The sequence below is a fragment of the Polyodon spathula genome, chromosome 5 (genome assembly GCF_017654505.1).
Source record: "Polyodon spathula isolate WHYD16114869_AA chromosome 5, ASM1765450v1, whole genome shotgun sequence".
In the NCBI taxonomy this organism is placed as follows: domain Eukaryota; kingdom Metazoa; phylum Chordata; class Actinopteri; order Acipenseriformes; family Polyodontidae; genus Polyodon; species Polyodon spathula.
In genome coordinates, this window is record NC_054538.1 from 41288389 (window position 1) to 41313529 (window position 25141).

At 38.3% G+C, this 25141-nt stretch overlaps 1 protein-coding gene across 1 annotated transcript in view; it reads left to right on the forward strand.

Moving 5' to 3' along the window:
- LOC121315969 (N-lysine methyltransferase SMYD2-like) overlaps nucleotides 1-25141 on the forward strand; it is a 49470-nt gene that overhangs the window by 12830 nt on the left and 11499 nt on the right. The window contains exons 3-9 of the mRNA XM_041250612.1: nucleotides 3660-3770; nucleotides 10316-10376; nucleotides 13051-13175; nucleotides 16739-16806; nucleotides 17676-17778; nucleotides 22286-22396; nucleotides 22570-22690. Coding sequence (XP_041106546.1) covers nucleotides 3660-3770; nucleotides 10316-10376; nucleotides 13051-13175; nucleotides 16739-16806; nucleotides 17676-17778; nucleotides 22286-22396; nucleotides 22570-22690 — 700 coding nt within the window. The remainder of the gene's footprint in view (nucleotides 1-3659; nucleotides 3771-10315; nucleotides 10377-13050; nucleotides 13176-16738; nucleotides 16807-17675; nucleotides 17779-22285; nucleotides 22397-22569; nucleotides 22691-25141) is intronic.

The following is a 25141-nucleotide window of genomic DNA, read 5'->3' on the forward strand; positions in this document are numbered from 1 at the left end:
GCCGCTCAAAGACAGAAAGGCAAAAGGCTCTGTCTTTTTCAGAGTCATTGATTTCAGGAAAGCGACGAGCCAGCTTTCAGCACAAATGCAAGGGAAATACCATCAACTCGAGAATCTCTTTTCTGTCAACACGTTCAACTCAACACAGAGGTTTCTTACCATACCGTCTTGAGAAGGAAAAAGAGAAATGCCTTCCTCAGGATGACAGTTTTAACTAATTTTTGCACACAAGAACCACTAAGAACCAAGATTTGGTGAGAATAACCCATATATACATTATAAATGCTAAACAATTTACTAAATCTACAATCATATAATTTATTTGTGTATATGTGCATAGTTTTGATTTTCAAAGTTATTCCAATTGGTAAATATTACAGTATAGGCCAACAGCTTAGCAGGTTTAGCTTACTGTAGCTCTCCTGTTCGTAATGTGAGCTGTGGATGTTTGTTGTTTTTGTATTTGCTATAGCAATTCATACTCCTTGTAAAGTAGGTGAACTGTTGTTTTATTGCCAAGATGAGGGATTATTTTGACTATTCAGTTAGGTTTTAGTGGTGGTTTAGCACTATGTTAAATAAGTAGGGGTCATTCCACGCCAACTCAACCAGAAAAGGGACATTTCATTGCCTGTCCATTTCCAGATTTTCCTATAAAATTTACCTGGGGGTTTTCAGACACGCTGAGTTCAGAAATGATAGCTATTATTTATTTTAATTTTTTTCCCTTCGACCTTTGACCTTAGAAAGGTCAACCTAAAGAAGGGACCTTGACCAGAAAAATCACCCTGGGTGCAATTTAGACGCTACCATCATGTGTAGCATCTTGTTCCACTCGTATTGAACAGGGCTTTTCAGAAAAAAATACTAGGAGCACCTTACTCACTACTGACAAACTGCCAGATGAGGGGTAACTGACGGGTTTTATTCGAACTTCGAACCTCATTAAAATCTATTCAAACATATCTTTGGGTGACTTTTTTGGAGTCTGTACTCTGCTTGTTGAATAACCAAGAAATTTGGAGAACTGCAAATGCATTTTTTTTTTTTAAATTATATTTTGTTGGGACATTTATTGATGTTGTCAGAATTTAGGTTCCAATAACGTACTCCTACAGTGCATGAGTTTTAGCTTGTTAAGTTTTTCCATATAGTGTTAGTGTAAATAGCTTCACATTACATTCGCTTAGTCTTTTTTTGACTGCCTTCCTTCCATGTTGTGGTGTCTGCAGTCCTACAGCATGGTTCTAATGCAGTTAGCCATTTGTATTTAGCTTGTATCATTTGATGTCTGTATTAAGGTGCTTTGACTAAGCTCAGGATCTGCTCTACATTTATTGTTACCTGCCAAAAATAAATGTAACGTAGGCTACATCGGGCAAAGAGTCTTTGCAGAAGTAAGATCCAGTACTTCGTTCACTTTAGCTGAGGTTGCCAAACTACTGTACATATCCGGCATGGAAATAAGTATCCAATTACATAACAGATTGCTCCATTCCTGGTTTTACAATGAGCTTAATAAGACACACTTGAGCTTGTTACCTAGACACTGTGGATAAGCAAGATCATATTAAAACCTGGAATGGATAAATCTGCTATACAATAGGAGTCCTATTTCTATCCCTGCATTATATAGTATATTAGGACAGGCAACAAAGCACAAAGCAGGGCTAGAAACTCACGCTTGCTCAAGGCGAGCTAAATCTGATGAGGACTAGTTGATGTCAGTGTCTCAGTAGTCCTCTGTGCGAGTACTTAAAACAAATGTACACATATTCTCTAACGTTCAGCCTTGCATTAAAAGTATGCAGGGAAGTCCATTTTCTAACGGGGTGTAGCAATGGTAAATAAGCATTCACAAATAATGCTTAGAAAACAGTCACTCAGAACTGAAACCTCCCTTCATCTCCCCTGCAATGCCAACCCCACTTAAAGACGTTTTACTTTTGTGCTCTCCCTCTGCGCTGGATGCGAAGTTTATCGTTTGAATTTACTGAAACACGTTGCATCTTTTGAAGTAAGTGTAAAGTCATTTTACAAAAATGTGGAGATTTATACGGGGTTAAATTACTTTTCTTATAGCAATACAGTACTGGTGAACAATAATCAGTTTGTTTGAAAACCAGACTTTAATCACTGATAATAGGTGCACAGGCAGTGATTCTGTGAGCGCTCTGGAGCTCAAACACCAATGGGGGAAAATAAGGATAAAATAAGCATAGTGCAAATAAATCACTTGGTCTGTCAATATATAATGTGGATGCTTCACAAGCAGACCTGTTATTGCAGCGTTTAAAAATCTTAAATCCATTTATACAAAGCTTCCAAGCTTTCTTGAAAAGTTCTGCGTTTCCCTTGTTTTTCTTTTGTATTTGTTTTACTCTCATTAGTGTCTATAGTAGATACAGCGTCCGTCGGTTCTGGCAGATTCTACTGTACTTGCTGAGTGGTTTTCTCCCACTGCTAATTAAAAAAAAAAAAATATATATATATATATAAAAAAATTAGCTACCTAACAATTTCATCCCGAGGGCTACAGTGAAGCGTCTTTAAATTGGGACTTTAATGAAGGCTACATGCGTGCGTGAGTGCATTCATTATTGTAGTAATTCATAGCCAGCCAGCATTTTTCTAAATAACAACACATGTAATGTACAATAAAATAAACATTTTACTTGTGTCATCGGTGTCAATTTCAGTTGGAGCTCCATGTGTTGGCAATGTGACACAGCTGAGAGAATGTTTCCTCTGTCATCCCGTCTGGTGCTGTCAGTGTCAGTTTCTCAGCACGCAGTACAGTAACGAGGTACAAACAGGTGAATGATCCACCTGAGCGTGCGTTAAAAAAAAAAAAAAAAAATGTAAATCAAAATTTATAATGCTGTTTATTTATTAGTAAAATAAAATCTAAGCCTATTTTTAGGGACCCCAACAGTTGTTGATTCTAACTTATGCACTTCATATAAGGACTAGTGAGTTTACATCAGGACTACCAAATTTCAAAAGGTACTATTCCTTTGGACTAGTAGCACAATATTGTTAATTTCTAACCTTGCAAAGTAGTCCAGAGACTGGTTTCTGTTGGTGGCCTGTTTTACTACAGCAGGTGTTGCTTATAGAGTTTTAATGTGATTGCCAAATGGCAACAGTTGTTAACCCAGCACGTTAACCAGAAATGGTTGGGCCAGGTATTGTAAAAAAAAAAATTGTAAAAAAAAAAAAATATATATATATATATATATATATATATATATATATATATATATATATATATATATATATATATATATATATATTATAATAATTGTAGTAAAAACAATTGTGAGGTCAATTTGTTTTATTGTTCTATACATAGTTTTTAATGCTCTTACTCAGGTCTCAGTGTTTTAGTGTTGCATGTGAAAAATGACTGAAAGATCAGGCCTCAGCTGTGGTGTTGTTTTTTCACTTAACATATCAAGCTGGATAAGCTCAAATACATTACAACACTGATTACCATTAACAGAAAGGATTTGTGTCTTACTATGGGTATAAGGAAAACAATTACTAACAATATTACTGACAATTACATCATGTGGACTTGAATTGTCCAGAAATCATAATCTGTTTTTTTTCTAGCCGAATAAAGTGTTTTTGTTAGATTGGTTTTTCTTTTGCAGAGAGGAGACTGGCCGATGCACAAGTTAGAATGTTCATCCATGTGCATTTTCAAGGAGAATTGGGATCCCTCAGAGACTGTTCGGCTTACAGCCAGAATCATTGCCAAACAGGTGAGGGGAGTAGGGGGGAGGGGAGTGTTTAGACAGCTGCCAACAATACTCCCCAGCAGTCATGGACAGAATGGAGGAGACTTTGACAGTTTGAGAAAATGACACCTTTCTTTATGCTGGTTCAGAGACAAATGTTTCTATTTCAAAAAGGGCCAGGATTCATTTTCCCATTGCAAGAGGAATCGAGTGAAGAAGTTTAGGAAGGTTTTATTTATTTAAGTATTTTTTTCAATGCTCCAAGTAGACAACAGACTATATGTAGGCCCCATTAATCATTTGGTTTTCAAGAGCACTGACAAGAACACATGAAGTATTGGTAAACAGGTGCAGCTTAGGCTGTTTAAGAGCCAAACTACCCCCACTATCACTAGCTGACATACACTGCCTCACAATAGTGCTTCTGCTATCCCTCTGGGAACTCCATCTACCAGGTTGGGTTCAGTAGCCAACCCTATTCCAATATGTCATTTACTTCCTGGTAAATTTACTTCTGTCAAGTAGAAACTGGGTTAAGAACAATCAAACTTCTTTCTTGTAGCCTCCTTTCATCGTACACTTTTTTCTCTCAGTACTCATAGGACTTGCTGAATGTTTTGAATTTAATATGAACTGTTAAGTACACCAAATCAATATTGCTCAGTAATTGTAAGATTAACACAATAAAGGAATCCAAAATGATTTTGTACATGTTGTCTTGTATCTTGGTGTATATACGTGTTTCAAAACATCTTGAATAAGTTCAACAAAGTCTTTATTCAGGTGTTTCGTAGACTAGTTTTATTTCATAAAGCAGAAGTCTTCACAACACGACAGTGCCATGAAACATAAAGCACTTGGGAACTCTCCAACGTCACTGAGGATCACAAAGGGTCTTCTCAAAGCAGTTTATTTTTATACAGGCAATAAACAAGCATTCATTAACATATAGCCTATTACATACCACTAACATCCCAGACGTGCCCAATAATAGCTAACTAATTACCATACTAGTGTCTAAAAAGAAAACATCCTTTCTTGCTTTGTATATGAATTCCACACACAGAGTGAACTCCCAGTCTCCACATTGCCTTGGTCAGTTAATGTCCCTCCTCCATCCCCATCCCCCCACCCCTCCTTCCTGGAGTATCATTGTCCTTTTTTTTTTCTTCTAAGTTATAGTACGGGGATTATATACTATATTTATTCTTGCACACATGACTTCTGTGTGTTCACTGCATGGTTCTCCTCTTTCACCATCTTGTGGTAGAGAGTTTTGTCTAATGTGTGTTGACTTGTCTGACACACCAACACAAAAAGGAAAGGCTCCTTCACCCCCGGTTTTGCGTTCTGATCTTGCTCTTCATCTTCAGCAAAAACAACTAAAAGACCAAGTAGTTCCAGAGACCATTGGAGCTCCGCCCTGTCTGCCCAGATGAAGAGAACTAGTAAATCCACAGTCCCGCGGCAGCAGGGAAAAAGATGCACCGGCTAAAACAACAGCTGCCATTACCGAGATTGAGGTGACCCAGCAGCCAAGTTCACAGGTATTAATGCCCCCGGTACCTAAGGATATTTATTTTCAGTAGCTGCAGGAGTTTTAAGACTCAAGGCAGCCTATACCTCTACAGCTGGTAGCCCCGGTTGCTGCTACGGGTACTGCAATAACTTGGATTACACAAGAGCAATACTACTCTGCTGATACACACGGCATGGGAGACGATGACGTCATGGACTCCGACCCTGACAGTGAAGTTTCAGTGGTTGTAGAGGGTACTTCACCAGTATATACTAATACCCGTACTTAAGGAGGACAATTTCCTGAGCATTATAAATGCAAAGGATAGAAAGGCCTTTGAAGGTTTACCCTTCCATGAGGCAGTCTGGAGGCCCGTTGAGACTTTATGGAAAAAACCTGCATGTGCCGCATCATATCTACATAGAGTAGATACATTCTAAAGGGTACCGACGGGCCACAAAGATCATCATTTTAAGCAGCCTAAAATAGATATTATCATGGCTGCACCAGCCACCAGTGCATCCTCCAGATCCCATATACATTCTTGAAGAAGGACTACTCTGCCTCCACTTGCAATATGCTCATTAATAACTATAAAATATATCCTGCCAAATATCAACATAAGCTATGGCGCCAGATGCCTGCTTCTCTACAGACCCCTTCTACCCCAGAGAACATCGAACTGGCTATGCATCTTGCAGAAAAAGGGAAAAAAAATGCTGCAAAGATCCAGCTGCAGGTGGCATGTGATGGCATTGACAACAGTGTTAGGTCTGCAGCAAATGTTGTCTCTTCAAGCTGGTTCTGCAGTCATTGTTGCACCCTATTTCCAGCTTTTCAGTGACAGGATTGTCTGCAGGCTTAATCTTCAATTTCTACCAAAGGTGTTAACATAGTTACATCTGTGTCATATTATAACATTTCTTGATTTTTTCCCAAAACCACAAGCAGAGGCCAGACAACACTTAATTGATGTCCAAAGAGGACCATCAGGACAGCTTTTAACTCTCAAGCTGAAGGCAGACCTGTCTCTAAACAGACAATCTCTAGGTGGATTACATCTTGCATTGAGTTTTTTTATAACCTGGACAAGAAACGGGCTCTAGGATCTGTAAAACCCTGCTCAGTAAGAGGGGTAGCTACTTCATGGGCACAATTAAAATCTACTTGCAGCTACTTGGGCCTCTTTTGAGACCTTCTTAAAACATTGTAACTTAAGTGTGTCTTCCTCTCAGCCAACCTTTGCTGACTCTGTATCATCTGTGGCTTCAAGCACAAACTTACTACCCTTTGTCTACTTCCTATGTGTGGAGTTTGTCATATGTTAACCTGTTAGTGTGGTTCAGGGGGTGGGAGATAGGCTCCTCCCTATCATTTAATCTACTGTGATCGATCAAATCTACTTCCTATTTAAACCATTAGTCACTCTGTACACTTCAGTCTTATGTTTTTCCGAATGGTGAACCTAAGCGGATTTCAAGACCCCAGCAAAATAATTTCTTCAGTGGAAGAAATAAAGCAACATCAGTTAAGCTTGGAGTACTTACTGCAGATCTCCTTGGATTCAGAGGCTTTTGAAGATCAATTCATGTCTGTATCAGAGCACTCTGACAGCTATAACCGTCTCAGCAACACACACAACATACCACTACCCACTGTCCAAGGAGTCAATCCCAGTCAATCAAAGTGGCTCCAGGCCAAAGATACACTTCCAGAACTAATGTATTTTAAAGACTGGACTCTCAACAAACTTATAAAAACCATCCTCAAAATCAGCAGCGAAATCCCAGCAGGGAGCAATCAAGAATCCCTTTTCATTTTCTACTGTGAATCCATTTCAGCAGAACCTATATTTCCATCTAGAATACTTCCCAGCCAGTGAAACGCAACAGGAACATTCTCTCATTCTTAATGAAGTAAAAGCATTCATGTGTAGTGTGCAAGGTATATTTGTATTTGGACTAGTTTAAATTGTAATAATAAAATACCTTGTTTTGAATTCAAATAATGTAGAACCCGACCTTTATCAAAATAATCAGACTAGTGAATACAAATTAACAGTTTTATTAGAAATAACACTAAACAAAGGAAAAATTAAAGGTGCAACAACTAAACTAAGATAATACAGAAAGGAAGAATTAACTAAACTAAACAGTACAGAAAATAAGGTTCAAACAACAACACACGCCACTCCCACTGGTTGATTAGCGAGTAGCGATTCCCTTAAGGTTACAACTGCATTTCTCTTTAAGACAAAGGCTTAGTCTTAACAGGTGTATCGATAGGCAGAAGGCAATTCTCACTCTTGCGAGATAAAGATGCTCTTTGCTTCCAGACAACCTATCGGGAATTGTCTATTACCAAGATAGCTAAATTTGGATTCTAGCTTTTAAACACAGAATGATAATTGCCTTATGACACTCACATCAATTTGTATAAATCACATACAAACAAATACTATACTGTTCATTAACTCAAAGCATGAATTGAAAGCAATAATACTTTTCTTACATTCCACATAAAACATTTATTTTACTTTAAGATCTGCTTATTCTCGAGTTTACAAGAGGCTTAAAACACTACTTACTGAATACATAACGGATTTGCGCTGCCTTCTCCAGCTGTTCTGTGTATTCAATAATACAGGCGATCGAAGCTCTCCCGCTGGCAAGGACAGGTAGGTTCCAGGGTTTGCCTTCCTCGCGCTTCATCTCCACTTCAGGGTACGAAAGAAATGTCTATGCAAAGGACAAGAGTCATTAGCTATTTAGGTATTCCACTGAAACAGCAATTCCTCCACCAATGTGTGTACTTCGTCTGATTATGTCTGGGATATTCCATTGCAAACTCCAGCACTGCTAGCGCAATAAATTGAATATACTTCAATTTATGTCGACTTCAAATGTTTATCCAGCTCTTTCTCCGGTGATCAATCGGGGCTAAGTTAGAGATTTAATTACAAGTACTTTTGGATTTTAGACGTTTCACGCAAAGGACTCCTACACCAAGGCAAACACTAGAATAGTTATCTCGTAGTCGAGTGTCCGAAAATGCTATCTCTGTCCCAGCTGGTCACAGGCTGGATCTCCAGGTTATCACAGTTCAAAGACTGGTTTGCGTACTGGAGCCTTGGATTTAGTGTCAGCGTCTTTTCAATGTTGTGCTCATATTTTTTGTAGGTCTCTCTACCCCTGTAATTAGATAGTTGGATTAATTTGGGTAGTGCCTGAGCCCTCGTGAAGTGTTTTTCATTGGTTGTTCTCGTACCGACGCGGCCCCTTGTTCTCCATTGGTCCGCTATTCCACCCCCTGTCGGCTGGATTTATGATATAGACTGGTTCTCGTCTTTAGTGTGAAGGCACCCAGAATTGTGTGGCTTTTGGCACCAAATGATTTTTTATTTATTTTACGACTATTAAGAATTTAGTTTACGACTCTTTTTAAAAGCATTCTTTGTCAGTGAGGGAGAAAGAAGGCGCAGAGAATGGTTTAAGAACCCCCCTCTGTATATTTCAATTCTGTTGCTTCCATACACAGAATTATGTTATGACTTAATCTGACGCTACATATGAAACTATTTGCAGATACCTTATCATCAGTCAACACCAAAAAAAAAAAAAACTTGGATAAACAGGTGTCTAACTTCGAGCAAGGAAAGCAAGATTCCGTAGTTAAAGTGATTTTCTCCATTCTTGCAATAAAACCAGCCACTTCTGCTCTAGCTGTAATCGCTTCCGGCGTGATACCAAACCTGGTCCGTACAGTTGAGTCTCTGATGTACAACCTTGCAACTGTCACAGCATATGGTTCCAGCGCCTAAACCACTGCCTGTCGTCACTCAATATCCCTGCAGGTTCGACGAAACTTAGAAGGGAAGGACGTCAACCTGGTTTCACTGTTGATGGCTACATTTGAGCTTCTGGACCACAGAGTAGTGAATAGTGGAGATCTTTAAATCACACTGAAATCCAGAGACCCCAGATTACAGAAGAATCTAAGTCTTGGAGAATTTGTCCTTGCCTTCACTATTTATAGAGATTTTCTATGTTCAGTATATCCAAAGAACTATGTGGTAGAGCTATCTGTCAGATATGGAGGGACCATGTTTTTTGATTACCATAAATCATTTTCAGCTAAAGCAGCAGCTATTTTGGCTTCAGATAATCAAATCATCGACTGGGTACAACCTGACCTAGACCTATTCAATAGGATTTTCAGCGGTCTCGGCGCCAGCACATGAGATTCTGCGGTTCTGCCGGCCACTCAACCTCTCTCTGCCCGAAAGCTGCAATAGCATCAACCTCCACTTCAACAGCCAGTTTCCTTTTATGAGGCCCTTAAACATTGGAATATGTTTTCTAACTTTATGGAGAGGCACTTAGACATATTGGAAGATGCTTTTAGAACTTTATGGCGTCATATAAACTACCCCACTCGCAGGCTGCTGCAGAATGGCACACAGGGACTCATTTAAACTGTGAGAGGAAATTTACCAAATATACATACCAGTTTCACCTACAGTGTACCTGTGTATTGCCTTTGTAACATTATTGTAGAGCTGAGGTCAAGCCCGTATCCCTGTTTAATCAATCACAAGCCTTTTGTGCAAAGCTAGACAGTTGTGACAAACAGTGTCTAACCTTGTTGCTGTTTTGCTGTGCCAACTACTATGTGCTACAGACTGAGCTAAACTCATTTTATTGCCATCCGTGTCCCCCAATAGTAGATAGATTTAAACCGATTGAGGTGAAAGATCAATTAAGGTATCCTTTGAACCACAAAGCACTATTTCTGAATTGCATTTACCAATTATTACTGTCTAATGTGTAAACAAGAGGAAAACTAAATTGAAAGGTTTGTTTAATGTCTTGGATTGAGTACACAATGTAAAAGCATTTCAAATCAATACAACTTAAAGGGTTAAAGAAACATCTGTAAGTAAATTAACAGGATTATGTCTTGTGCTTAACATGTTTCTGGGAAAGAAATTGGAGTTGACTTTTTTTCTATGGTCGTTACGTTTTACTTTTTCCTTTTTTTTTCATGGCAGAAAACACAGACGGAAAAAACTGCATCAGAGAGACTTTTAACAGTGCCCGAGTTTGAGTCACGTAAGTATTCTAATAAGTGTTAGCCAGTGGAGGGTGACAGGCTGGCCTGGGGGGTTGTCTGTACTGCAGGATAGTTATTAGCATAGTACATTGTGTGACGTTCCACGATGTTTAGAAGGCACTTTTGAAACATGTTAGTGTTTTGGCATTCACAACTGTAATGCCAGAAAATGTATCGGTGAGTTTGCATTAAAAATAAATAAATACAAAAAACAGAGTTTTTAATTACAAAAATTCCAAACTTACAGTACATAGTTCAGTATCATATAATTTTATATTTGAATGATTATTTAGCTAACTAAATAGTTTGATAAATCTTACCTGTTATGCACTTCCATTCATTCTATAGGTCACAAATGTGCAGTTTTGGAAGAAACACATGCAATAGTAAACCCCTTTTTATTTTACAACATGATCTTGTACTACACTAGCTGAGTGATATCTCTGTTTGCAAGCATGCTTTCAGATATTGTTGCACTTCCTTGGCCATTTCCCCTATCAACTGCCTTACTTGCAGCCAGTAACATGCTTTGACCCTTAAAACACAGCTGAGATTAATCTAACACATTTTCTGGGAGTTAGACAAACTGAAAATGGAACCTAATATAGTACCAGATATCATGTTTTAAAATCCAAAATTGCACAATTGAGACCTAGAGTACATAGCTAATGGAAGTCAATTTGTAGAATAATTTTGATAACTTCAACCACTTTAAAAGAGTGTAGTAATTCTGATTTAACTAAAATGTGCGTAGTGCTTATTTTGTCTGTCAGTTTTGTGTATTCTTGGAACACTATAGTAGATCAAAATGGTACTACTACATCAGACTTTGTTTAAGTAATCCACTGCCACCCCCAGAATAAGAGTTAGCAGTTAAATGTTTAATCACCAATTTGAGAAGCGATTTTCCAGATATATGCAGAAATGTTCACTCATCCTAGAGACAAATGAGTGAGCTGACAAACTCTCGCATGTATCCCCAAAGTCTAATACCCTCAATAACTTCTACTGAATAATATGAACACCAAGTTTAATAGCAAATGGATAAGTGGTTCTCTAGATACATGGAAACATGTGAAGTGTGACATGCATACATATGTCTCCAGTGAGAGATAAGCAGATTTGACAGCAGTACTTTCTCTGTGCTGGCCAGAGCAATTTGCACCTGGAAGAAAGACCTTGCCAGCTGACACCAAGGTGCTAAAAATTAATACAGCTCATATATGGTGTCTGTATACTGTTACAGCAGTGAAGACTGTTGGCAAGCTTGAAAGGCAGTGCATTTCTTTTACAAAGCTTCAAAGGCAAATTACTAATACAGTAGTCTCCAGCTAAGAGAGCACCTCTCAGGAAGCAAGTGATGTGTTCTCTTAGGCGAAGTGTGTTCTAAGACAGAGTTGACCACTAGACACAATGTGAATCAGTAAATATGCATTAGTTGTCATGATGCACGTGCATCAACATATGAAATGACTGAATGAGGGAAAAGCAATAGGCAAGTGTACGTTCATAAACTATAATAATAAAGTAACAGACAAACTAACGTTACTAAACTGTCAAAATAAGTGAAAACAGCACCCCTACACATGTAAAAAAATGCAGCAGCAGCTCTACATTAATTATGAATACATGTACATGAGCAATAGTCAAGACATGCACATGGTGAAGCAACTTACCAGCACCAGCGACTTGTGTCTTTGTAGCAGGAGAAACAGCGGTGCCTTTTGCCGTTTTGTTTACTTGCCATTTTGTAGTGATGGGGTGCACTTGTGGAAATCAGAATACAAAACGCGTCAGTGATGTTATGGCGGTTCTTAGAAGATTGAATAAACCAATCAGTGTGCCTCAAGACATTCGCGATGACTGAATAAACCATTTTAATTTACCGTAAGTTTGATGATGATGAGATCAGATTACAAAACAGTACTCTATCGGTGCCGAGAAAGTGTACTTTTTAATGAGAGGAAAGCTGAAGCGTTGCATTAGAATACTAAACAGACTGCTGGTTACTTATATTCAATGTCAGTCAACATGCAGTTTATTTAAAAGACCGATACAGGGTTTGCATGAGAAGATGTCATTCCCTCACGTACAAGAACACTTGCAGGTGTAGGACACAGTTCAAGTCCTTGAGCCTAGATGTGCTCATTGTTTCATACGAATGCTCAGGGTTCCAAGGATACCTCAGCATGCCCAATTTGCAGAGTTTGAGTTGCATACAGTATCTATTGGTATGGGGAGGTTTCATTTTGAATGGCAGTTAAATTAAATATTCACATGTTATGTAACTAATAAGACTATTTTATTAACCCACTGTACATTGCACAAGGAAAGAATTATTCTATATTATATTAGTTCCAAATAATATCTGGATTGTATTAATATTCCTGAATATTAATGTTTTGCTAGCTATCCCAGAATTGCTGTCATACATATCCCATTTTTATCCTGGATTACTTTACCCTGAAGGAATATTTACTATGTAATATGCTTACATATTAAACAAAGCCACTTAATAAACTAACAGATTAACAAAGCACTAGATTGCTATGCAAATCTGACACCTCCTTGGGTGCTGTGACCACCCCTGACCAATTCTTGCATATGAAAAATATTATTACATGAGTGGTGTCACTATATGCAGTGCTGTCTAACACCTCCTGTTTTGTTTAGATCTGGAGAAGCTGGATAATGAGAAGAGAGAGCTGATTCAGAGTGACATTGCTGCCCTTCATCACTTCTACTCCAAGCACTTGGAATTCCCAGATAATGCAGCTCTTGTGGTGCTCTTTGCACAGGTACAGGGGATACTCTTTAGTTTCAGCTTTAAACTGAGACTGTTTGATATGGGTTAATTCCCTCATCATTGATGCCTTTTGACAGGGTATGAATACTTTTGAATTTGCATTTTTGGAGTTTTGAACTATTTTTTCCTCATCCACAAAAGCAAAACTTTTGCTACAAAATAGTTATCCTATAATTATTTGTTTTTGACAAATTTCTATAAATGATACATTTCCATTGGGGTTTGTAAACTTTTGACTACAACTCTATGTGTGTGTGTGTGTGTGTGTGTGTGTGTGTGTGTGTGTGTGTGTGTGTGTATATATACATATACATACATTACCAGTCAAAAGTTTTAGAACACCTCCATTTTTCCAGTTTTTATTGAAATTTATGCAGTTTAATGTCTCAATGTACTCTGAAATTAAAGCATAGAACAAATAAACAATTGGAGATAAAAAAGAAATCATGGAATCATTTTGTTAAACAAAATTTAATCCAAATTTTTGACTCATCAAAGTAGCCACCTTTTGCAGATATAACAGCCGAGGCATTCTTTCTACAATGGAAATCAAATATTGTTCGGAAAGTTCTTCCCAACACTGTTGCAGAAGTTCCCACAAATGTGTTGCACTTGTAGGTTGCTTTGCTTTCACCCTTCTGTTCAGTTCATCCCAAACCAGCTCGATGGGGTCTGGAGACTGTGCTGACCATTCCATGATTTGAAGCCTACTGTCTTGTTCTTTTCTTCTAAGGTAGTTCTGACATAGCCTGGAGGTATGTTTTGGGTCATTATCTTGCTGTAGGATGAACCCCTGATCAACTAGGCGTATACCAGAGGGTACTGCATGGCGCTGCAAAATGCTGTGGTAGCCATTTTTGTTCAGGGTGCCACTCACTCTGTGCAAGTCGCCGACTCTGGATCCAGCATAAAGAGCCCCAGACCATCACGCTTCCTCCTCCATGTTTGACAGTTGGTGTCACACACCAAGAAACCATCCTTTCGCCTACTCGACAACGTACAAAAACCCTGCGTGATGAACCGAAGATTTCAAATTTTGATTCATCGGTCCATAAGACCTTCTTCCAGTCTACAGTAGTCCACTGGCGGTGCTTCGTGACCCAGGCAAGCCTCTTTTTCTTATTTTGCCATCTTAGCAATGGCTTTCTTACTGCCACTCAACCTGTCAAACCTGCAGCTCAAAGTCTTCTCTTCACAGTTGAAACTGAGACTTGCTTACTTCGACCAGTGTTAAGCTGTGCTTGAAGCTGTTGTCCTGTGAGCCGCCTATCACGCAAGCTGTTGACTCTCAGAAACTTGTCTTCTGATTCTATTGTGGCTTTGGGTCTGCAAGACCTCTTCCTGTCAGAGTTTCCCCCAGTTTCCAAGTGCCTTTTGATGGTGTAGGAAACTGTACTCACTGACACCTTGGCTTTCTTTGCAATTTCTCTAAAGGAAAGACCTACACTTTTAAGGGTTATAATGGTCTGTCTGTCTTCCTAATTTGTTAATTGCCTTTTTCTCGCCATTATGATAGCAATATACTACTTCCTGCAGTACAATACTGTCCAAATAATGCTTAAGAGGGTGTAGTAACACAGTCTGTTCCAACACTGCTTTTATACAGACAGAGGGTTTGTAAGTAATCAGCAAAAGTTGGGACACCTGTAGGAATTGTTAGCATCAACTTTCAAGGCTTAATTTACTTCCATTGCTGCAGAACAGCTGTATGTTGTTAACCCATTACTTGTTCCCTGAAAAAGGCCTTTTTGTATAACTCTGAAATGTACATTATTTTTCAGTTTTTGGTAACCTAAACTTTTTTTTTTAACCTGTGGCAGTTTACCGCTTACCTTTGTACCATTTCAGGTTATTCACTGGACTTGAACTGCTTAAATTTCAATAAAAACTGGAAAAATGTGTGTGTATATATATATATATATATATATATATATATATATATATTATATATATATATATATATATATATATAGCAGTTTGTGATGAAAATTAAGTTAATATGCTGTTTGTAGAGTGTCTAAGAAGCGAGAACCATTTAAGCTTTGCTTCGCAGTTCTCTCACCCAAACTGCACAAGATGACTCCTTGTATACAATAAGAGACACACTACACACATTATTAACTTATATAAGTGTATTACAGGCAGCCCAAAACTTATTGCATTAAAGTCTTGACTTTTAGTTTCTGCCACAGACTGAAGAGACATTCCAGGGAATGGATCATTCCTGTCTTCTCTGTTTCTCCCTCTTGTCTTTTGGGATTGGGTTCTCTCTAGGGGGGAGTCAGCAACTGGTATCTTCAGTCTGCACAACTATTTCAGACATGTCTTTTACCCATAAAAGGAAATGTTCTCCTCAAGAGAAGCAGTTGGTGTTTAACCCCTCCTTAACCCTTGTGCAGCTGGATAGAGGTTTTAGACTATATAGAGCAGCCATTACATCAGATGAGTATATCGATAAATACATGAATTTAATGTACTTGATTCCAAGAGTTTGCAACTATATTGTCATTCACTAGTCCACTCTGATAAATCTGTGTTGCCCTCAAGAGCACCAACTGTGGCGATATTGGGAGTGGCCAGTTATATACTTCAGAGAAAATATTAAACACTTTACTCCAGAAGGATTGTATTTTTTCACACATCCAAATCAGGTAAATAATCACCCTCTTTGTTCTCACATCGAGGCAGACAAAATGCCTTAACTGTAACCCCCCCCCCCCCCCCCCCCCCCCAAAAAAAAAAAAAAAAAAACAAATAAATAAATTAAACGGAGAGAAAAACTTTTTTTTTAGGATGTCAAATTGATTTTGTATTTGGCAAAAAGACATTAAGTTGGCTTTGTTTAAATATCCTGGTAATGTATTATACAGTGATGTGGTAAAGCTGCTCTGCACCCTTGACCTGTTATTTGCAGTATTTGTACTGTGTTTTGTTTTGCCTTTGGTACATTCTAATGCATGTCCTCCGTGCGCTACCGTTGCTGGAAGCGTCACGTGGGTAGAGTCTGTGATGTATGTAAATAAAACCTGCAGGTCAACGTCAGTCTCCTGTCAATCAGAGAAAGAACACACCTCTATTGTACCCTTTTACATGTGATTAAACCACATTTTTTAATCCTTGTCCTTGAAAGGAAAAAGGCAATTGTTGGTCCTCCGTAGGGAGCTGAAAAGGAAATTCTGTTAGTTTTCTAATCATTTAGCCCAGTTGTCGGGTTGTTAGCTTTAATGTTTAGAGAAGTGATCGGCGGTACTTATTTCTCTAGCAAGACGGAAAACGGAATAGCACATTTAAACTCCACCCATATGCCAGGGGAAAAATAAAACCATGAATTGCATTGCAGTTTTAGCTGTTCCAGTTTTACCATCCGCCTAAATGGTCACGCCTAAACAACCCTGCTGTTAGTGCAGGAGATATTAGGATGCTGTTGAACATCATGTCTATATTAGGATGCAGCTAGTGATATACTGTATTCTCAATATCTAGCAACATCCATAACTCAGTGCAAATTAAAAAAAAAAAGTTTTTCATTTGCTTCTTATCCCACCTCTCTCCCAGGTCAATTGCAATGGCTTTACAATAGAGGATGAAGAACTCTCCCATTTGGGCTCTGCCGTTTTCCCAGAGTAAGTTCAGATATTTTATTTCCCCCTTCTAGCATTACAGTTTATTCCTAAAGTTTCACAAACTCCAATTCGCACTAATGTTGCATTGCCTAATGTTATCTTATGGATGGTCATATTAATGCTAAGCAACACTCCAAGGCGAACTCTTTTTTAGGGTTTCTAAAACCATTTCAGCAGTGTTTTTTCTTAAAAAAATATGGGACAGGGAATGACGATGATGACTAATTTTGGTTAATAAAGTCTCTTATCTGGGGAAAACCATTCACCTCAATGTTATGTTTTTACAAAAGTATAATATTATGCTATAGCTTCATGTTTGTTAGAAATAAAAGTGCATTCTCAAAATAATATTTTTATTTATTCCTGAAAACCATTGCTGCCTACCTTTTGCTGAAGAAATGTAAGGGATTTTGAATCCTCTCCCTTGGTAAAAAAAAAATAATAATTGTGACACCTGCAGAAACGAACATTTACAAAGCTCTGCCCTATACATCTATCCTAATGCTAACAATCCCATTTATCAAGATGCCTCTGGGCTTTTGGATAAAATATTACTTTCAGAGTGTCTATAATCAGGTAGTTGCTACTACATAAAAAAAATAAATAAATAAATGAAGTATCCCCTTCATGGGAAAATTTATCGGGTCTGCTAGAGGAGCACTTAACATGCATTTTAAAACCCTTTATCTTTTCATGTTTCATCATGACTGATGCTTTTATGAATAATATTGTTCTAAACCTAGGCGCTCGCAGAATCTTTTGTCTTTTAGTGGTGTTTGAAATTCTCTTGTTTTCATTATGCTTGAGACAGCTGCCCCTTGCTGCCATACCCTACATGTGTTAATGACTATAATTTCTCTGTGCTCTAGTGTTGCCCTGATGAACCACAGCTGTTGCCCCAATGTGATTGTCACTTACAAAGGGACCCTTGCAGAGGTCAGGGCTGTTCAGGAGATCAATGCTGGAGAGGAGGTAAGAACCATCTCTTTTGACCAACACTGTATGACCACTTTATTAGGAACTGTCTACGTGCCTGGATGTGACAGAGCCCTAAATTAGTGATGCTAATTATTTTGATCGTACAATGTGATCTTTGCAGCATTACAAAGCACAATTGCAAACAGTCAACCAGAAATGAGGAAGGAGGCTTGGTAGTGGGTCCACATCAAGCAGGTGTCCCAGTAGCAAGATAAGTAATGTTGGTATTCTGCTTCAAGACATCGGTCATCAGAGTGTAACAGCAGTAACAAAAAGATGGGAGAGTGGTCACCAAGAGAGACAGCGGTGGCAAGGAGTTATGACTGACAGAGAGAAAAGACCATCTTCTCAAGTCTGAAATATTTTACAGAATGGATTAACATGTCTCAAGACACCTTCCAGCACCTTGTGGAGTCAAGGCTGTTCGGGGCAAACGTTGGCCCAACCTGGTATTAAGTACAGGTCCTAAAGAAGTGTCCAAGCAGTGTATGAACTGCTAAGACTGTTTTTCCCTTCTGAGTGCAACTGTAAAGGGCAAATGTTCACAATTTGAGTGTCTTAACCACAAAAAGGACTCTTGGTATTTGGAACATATATCCTATTACCTTTTACCAGAATTAACTTTTTGAGATGTGAACAAACATCTAAAACAAACATCCTTGTTCTTGAATATGGCATTTCATTATCTGTAATATAGGATACAAAACCTAATAATCTCTGTATTGTGCCTCTGTATCATTGTGATGAATCTGAAGGAAGCTGACTTCATTTATATATTAAAAAATGTAGAAGGCCATGGTGGGAGATTAACCTAGAACCAAGGCCCAAGAAATGTTATTAGACTGAACATTTTACATATGAATGTCTCATTTCAAAGTTGGCAAAAGTATATTAATTAACAGTATCCTCACCCAATTAACTGTTTTTAGACAGCCTAAATGTCTCCAAGAAGTTAATGAACTATACTCATTGAGTCCCTTATAAAAGTTTACCAATGTATTTTTACCATGCTTTTCTCGTGATTATGCATAGTTTACCCTGGTTTGCCATGTTTCTTTTTTTTTTTTTTTAAATACGCTTTACCATACCTTTACAAAGCTTACCTATGCTTTCTTACACTTTGCTATGCTTTTTCTATGGCAAACTTTTAGAAGAACACAGGCGCAAAACGATGGAGTTGATTGCTGTAGAATTTTGACAATGAAGGAAAACTGAGATGCAAACGCCACTGGCATTCATTGGGCTCTACTAAGATTGCAGCCAAAACATAAAAACTGGCAATACATTTTAATTCTTGGCATCCCTTCATTGTAATAGCATTATTTTTAAGTGATACTGAATATTGTGTCTTTCTTCCTTGCCTTTTTCTTTTATGTGGTCAATTTACACTTTTGAAGTCTTTAAAAATATTTTAGTAAATACTGGGTAACTTTAGTTTATATGAGTGGTTGTAAACAATAGCAAAAACAAATCAATGGCACAAGTGTATAGTAACTGTATTGCAAAAACAAAGCAGCCCCATACAATTGGTGAGACAGACATAGAAAGACAGACAGACAGAAAGACATACAGGCATAGAAAGACAAACAGACAGGAACAGACAGATAGACTATATTAGTTATAAGCGATTATAAACAATAGCGCAAAAAACAAATCGAAAATGTATAATGATACTGTTATTATTTCTAATCATACTGTATAATTGTTAATAGCATAATTAATAACATGTTTATAATCACTTATCAGATCCCTAAACTAAAGTGTTACCAAATACTATATATTTGTTCTCTTGTAATAGCCATAGCAGCTGCTGAATTTGCAGTTTTTTATTTAGGCTGCTGAGCGTCAGCCTATTTACTTTTATTTTAGCAGAAAAGGGAATCCAGAGTTATACTTTCATGTAAACATGCTGCCTTTTAGTTGGTGTACTGCGAGCAGCCTGAAAATAATCTGCATATTCAGCTTCTCTGGGCAATTGTTGAAGAACTGTAACATACAGTTCCCTTTCAAGTACGAAATGTAACCATTACCGAATGGGTATTTACCTCCTAAAGACCCAAATCCTGAATATTGTATACCAAAGCTGCTCTTTTGGGTCTGTGACGCAGTCCTGACCCCTCCCCCGAGGGAACAAAAGGGCAGTACTCACAGATCTCTGTGCCATTTTTCATTTCAAAACTGACCTAATGGAGAACCTTGTTCAGTGTACAATTTTACATCACATTGTATGTGATATTAAGTGAAATAGTTTTCTATTTTCACATATTTGTGTGCACTACAGCCTTGTGCCCCGCTTGACGCCAGCGGATTGAGTCTCTCCTTTCCAGGGACCCAGCATCATAACTCAGCTGACTTTGTGCTCTCCCCCCCAGGCTGCATAGCTCTGGCTGGAGCTTATAATTGTCTCATTTTTGTTGATTTGCACTTATGAGACAACCTCCCACCGGAAGAGAAAGAGTCGGTGTTCCAGGCAATCGGCAGACTAGGAGCAGATGGAGAAAATCTGGGCAGCTGTTCCCCAACAGGGAACAATCCTCACGCAGCTGCTGCAGGAGTGCTGAGTGCCACCTACCCCCTTGGGGCCCCACAGGGCTTCAAGCACAGATTGGCCACAGGAGGACATACTGTCCATCGGCTCATCTGTGTCAAGCACCATGTTACAGACAGGCCTGAGCACAAGATCTCTAAAACTGAATTAAAACAATGAGAAAACAGCTTTCTATTTCAAAAACAGTAATCTAAACAATTACAATATATATATATATATATATATATATATATATATATATATATATTGTAATTGTTTAGATTACTGTTTTTGAAATAGAAAGCTGTTTTCTCATTGTTTTATTTCAGTTTTAGAGATCTTGTGCTCAGGCCTGTCTGTAACGTGGTGCTTGACACACGTACAGTAAGAGCAGCTGCTGGGCTCAATGGTGCTGCGCAGGACTGAGACACTAGCTTTGGTTTTTTGTTGGTTGTGTTACAATCGCAGTATCTCGATGCCTCTTTGAATATCTATTAGCATCACCATTGAGAAGGCTGTTAGTTTATTCTGACAAGCAGGCTTCCTTCAGGGTTGGTTCATATTTTTTTTACAGATGAATGTGCAGGCAGCTATAAAAGCTCTGCAGCTTCACTATTTGCTGTTGTTCAATACAGTTCAATATTTTAAATACAGACTGCATTTGCGTAATGGGAATAATTGACATTTTAGAAGATGCTCAGTGGTTTTGCCAGTGGCTTTACTGTACAATGCCACCAGTGGTAATTGTTTCCAGGTTGAACCCGTAGACCAGTCTGCCTAAGTAGGACAAGCACTACAGGTTCTCTTCCTGCCTCGGCCTGGAGGAGGCACTAGTTAACCAGAGTTTCTGCAAGTTTTGTGCACGCTGGAGGTGCGGCTGTCCCGCAGCTCTAAAAAGCTGTGTCTCTGACCCTGCACGGGGCTCTTCTCCATCATCCTCACCCCATGGCTCTGTGCCAAGGTAGAGTAGACGATGCACCCTGGAAAGTAGCCCAGGCTTAAAACCGTCTTCTTCATCCTCCTCGAGCTCTGCCTCGCCTTCCCCTCCCACCGGAAGAGAAAGAGTCGGTGTTCCAAGCAATCGGTAGACTAGGAGCAGATGGAGAAAATCTGGGCAGCTGTTCCCCAACAGGGAACAATCCTCACGCAGCTGCTGCAGGAGTGCTGAGTGCCACCTACCCCCTTGGGGCCCCACAGGGCTTCAAGCACAGATTGGCCACAGGAGGACATACTGTCCATCGGCTCATCTGAGGAGGCAGGCGATCAGGAGCTTGTGTCTCTTGTGTCTCTGTCTAAGGACACTTTTGTTAGTGGAATCAGCCTGCCTGTCTACACCCAGTTGTAGTGCTGGGCAGTTCCACCAGAAGGGAGGTCGTCACCATGGACGTGTCCATCCTGGGCTGGGGCGCTGTGTGGAATGGCTGGGGTGTGCAAGATGTGTGGAACCCCACATAGAAGGGTCTCCACATCAGTGTTTTAGAGCTGCGGGCCTTGCAGAAGTTTTTTACAATTCCGGTCGTTCTGCAATCTTGTCCTTGCAACGCCTGAAATAGAAACGTAACTATTAACCTTCAAGGTCGCTGCGTTCATGATTGCAGCAGGCTTGAAGGAGTCACAACTGTATCACAGGATCAAAGGAGCAGCTTTGGTGTACAATATTCAGGATTCGGGTCAGCAGAGACTACTATTTTATGTTCACATACCCCCTTCCATTGTGCAGTTTGCTGATTTTATATATTTATTTATTTGGTGCAATAGAGGTGCAGTGTCCACTGTGATTTCAGTCTGGACTGTTTTGTCACACTGATCGATTCACTTTTCAGACAGTATAATTTATTTGGCCATCTACAAAAGAGCTGTACATTTTCTCAAAATGTCCACTGAAAAAATAAACATCTAAAAAATAATAAATATAAGAGGTATCACTGCTTTCATAAAAGTATTCTTGTCATGTCTTGATTTAATCCCTTGTAGATCTTTACCAGCTATATTGACCTGCTGTACCCCACAGACGACAGGAATGACAGATTGAAGGATTCATACTTTTTCAACTGCGATTGCAAGGAGTGTGCCACCAAAGGAAAAGTAAGATTTAAGACTCAAAGCTCACTATTCATATCTTGGATAGTTCTTGAGTCAGTGGCTCTAGATTTGTGCAGCATGTTATAAAATTGGTTCTGTTACATACTGTATAGTTAGAATCAACTTGAAGTGGAAATGTTACTACACTTGTATTGACGAGTTCAAAATTTCTGTAGGATAAAGCAAAAATGGAAATAAGAAAAATGAGTGAACCTCCAAAACCTGAGACCATCAGGGACATGGTGAAGTATGCCAGGAACGTGATCGAGGAGTTCCGGAGAGCCAAGCACTATAAAAATATCCTTTTCTTTTATAGACTTCAATTTGGTATAGTAAGGGGTAAACCAATACACTTACCCTCAAGCATTACCTAATACCATCTAATGTATAAAACAGCATTACCTAACACCATGTAATGTATAAAATAGCACTTCTCACTGTTACTGTGTCTTTTGCTGTACATATAATACCAATATCATCTTCAGTGTTATCAAGACTTTACCTATTCTTTCACCCTTGCATTACTAAGTAACAGTTGGGTGACCAGGTTTCCAAAGCTCAAAACAAGGACACATTGTTGAATAATTGATAAGACTAATTAAACCGTTTAAATATAGGCTATTTAAAGGTTATTTAAATAGCCACCCTCTCACTCTCACTATATATTATTATTTTTTATATTTGTTTTTATTAGTAATTAGCTAATTTCAGTACACTTCTGGGTGTATAATATGTGGCCACAATCCAGTTTTTTTTTTTTTTTTTTTTTTAAGTTTAGATCCTCAGGAATAAGAAGTAAGAGGCCTGCTCTGCTGGAACTCTTGCAAAATATGAAAATGATGTCAACTTTAAAAAAAAAAAAAAAAAAAAAAAAAAAAAAAACATGACTAAAAATCTAAAAAAATGTAAAAAGTTTTATTTTGCAGGCAATTAACTTTTCTTTTATTTCAACATTGTTTTAAATCACAGATACACATATTTTTTAAGATAGGTGTCAATAAAAAAATTAAATTACATAAACTTGTTTAGTAAATAGAACATTTTTTGGGCCTTTTCCAATGTTTTTTACAAATCTTTATTAGAACTCTTTCTAACTTAATATATTCTTCTTTTAAACACTATACCTGTGCTTGTTTTGAATAGTAAGTATTTGTTATGACATTTTAACTAGAATGGTAGCTTTTGTGAACAAAAAAAACAAAGCATACTCGGTACCATAATCCAAAGCAGCGTAATCAAATATTGGTCCTGGTTTACAGTCAGTAGGTTTAAAAATGAAATACTGGTGTCAAAATGAAATATTTCACTCTTCAATTTAATTTACTGTACTCTATATAGATGTATAATGTATACATCACATTGTGTGCAATTCTGAGTTTTGGTTGCTAAATATTATTATAAATGAAAGATAATTTCCATAAATGTATTTTAAAAATAAAGAGGTTTATTTGTTATTTTCCATGCCTCAGTAGACAGGGACTGGTTCTCTGTAAGTTTATGAGAATCTGCTTATTCAGTCACTGTTGCTTTCTTGTGCTGTAGATTGTGCTTCAGTGAGATTCAACCAAACATATCTGAATTTCCTGCACATAAACATGCAACAGTGCATTTCATTCTGGCCTTTGCACAAACACAGCTAGTAAAGCACTTGCTTACTAGACATAAACAGCTTTTTGATTTATTTGCATCTTTTGGCTTTGCTTCTTTTAGCATCATGACAGGGCTTAGTTTTCCATTGACAATCTTTCATCCATAAGATGTTGGATCAGGGTATTGAGGAAATGGTTTGTGAGCCTGTTTGCTTACAGCTATCTGATTGAGACTATGCAGTACATGTAAGCGAAATGCATTCTCTGTAGGTGTCAGACATCTCAGATCACCTTTTGTGGTGGCAAAAAGATGTGCTTGTAGATCATTTACCGGTTAAGCCTACTCGGCCATATAGAGCAACTAATTATATTCTGGCAGCTATTATAACTTCTTCAGTAACTTCCAGACACCAAGCTCTCCATACATGCTAAGAGTTGAAAGTCTAACTGCATTCTCAATGGCTATTTTCAGAGCTCTTTTTTCCCTTTCTTGTATGGATAGCTAACTGTGTCACAACCATTAAGGATGTAGGTAATAAGGAGAACTCCAGTGATCTCTAAAGCACTCATTTTACACTTCTGGACTGTAGCTGTTGAAATAATATGAGCAGGCAAAGCTGTGTCTGCCTTCTGGAACAATATTTCCTTTAGTCCTGGGATGCGCACAGAGTAATATATCCTCAGCATTATTATGTGAGTGTCATTCGGTAGAAGAACAGCCCTGTAAAAATGATGATGTCTAACACAGTATGAAATATGTGCAAACATCCTTGTGCCTGCTTCCTCGTGACAGTTGCATGACAGTTCTGGTAAATGTGTTACTTCCTTATGAGATAGCATCAGTGTGCATCCAGGATCATTTAGGACACTTCCAATGGTAATGTGAAGACCTAGAGTAATCTCTTCATGATGGCTAGTACATGCAACACCAATGTAGTTAAGAAGATCTGCTTTGTTCTTTGGATTTTTAATAAACAAACTCAAGTCAGGAAAGAGAAGAGCATCATTTGGTTCAAACTCTTTGCTAAGCCCTTTACCAACCTTGGTACGTCTTTCCCGTTCTTCACGCTTAAGGCATTTAACTTGATCAAAATCATAACGATCTCAAACAAAATGGATGGAATCACACATGGTAGGCTTTATAATCAGTTTGTTTCTG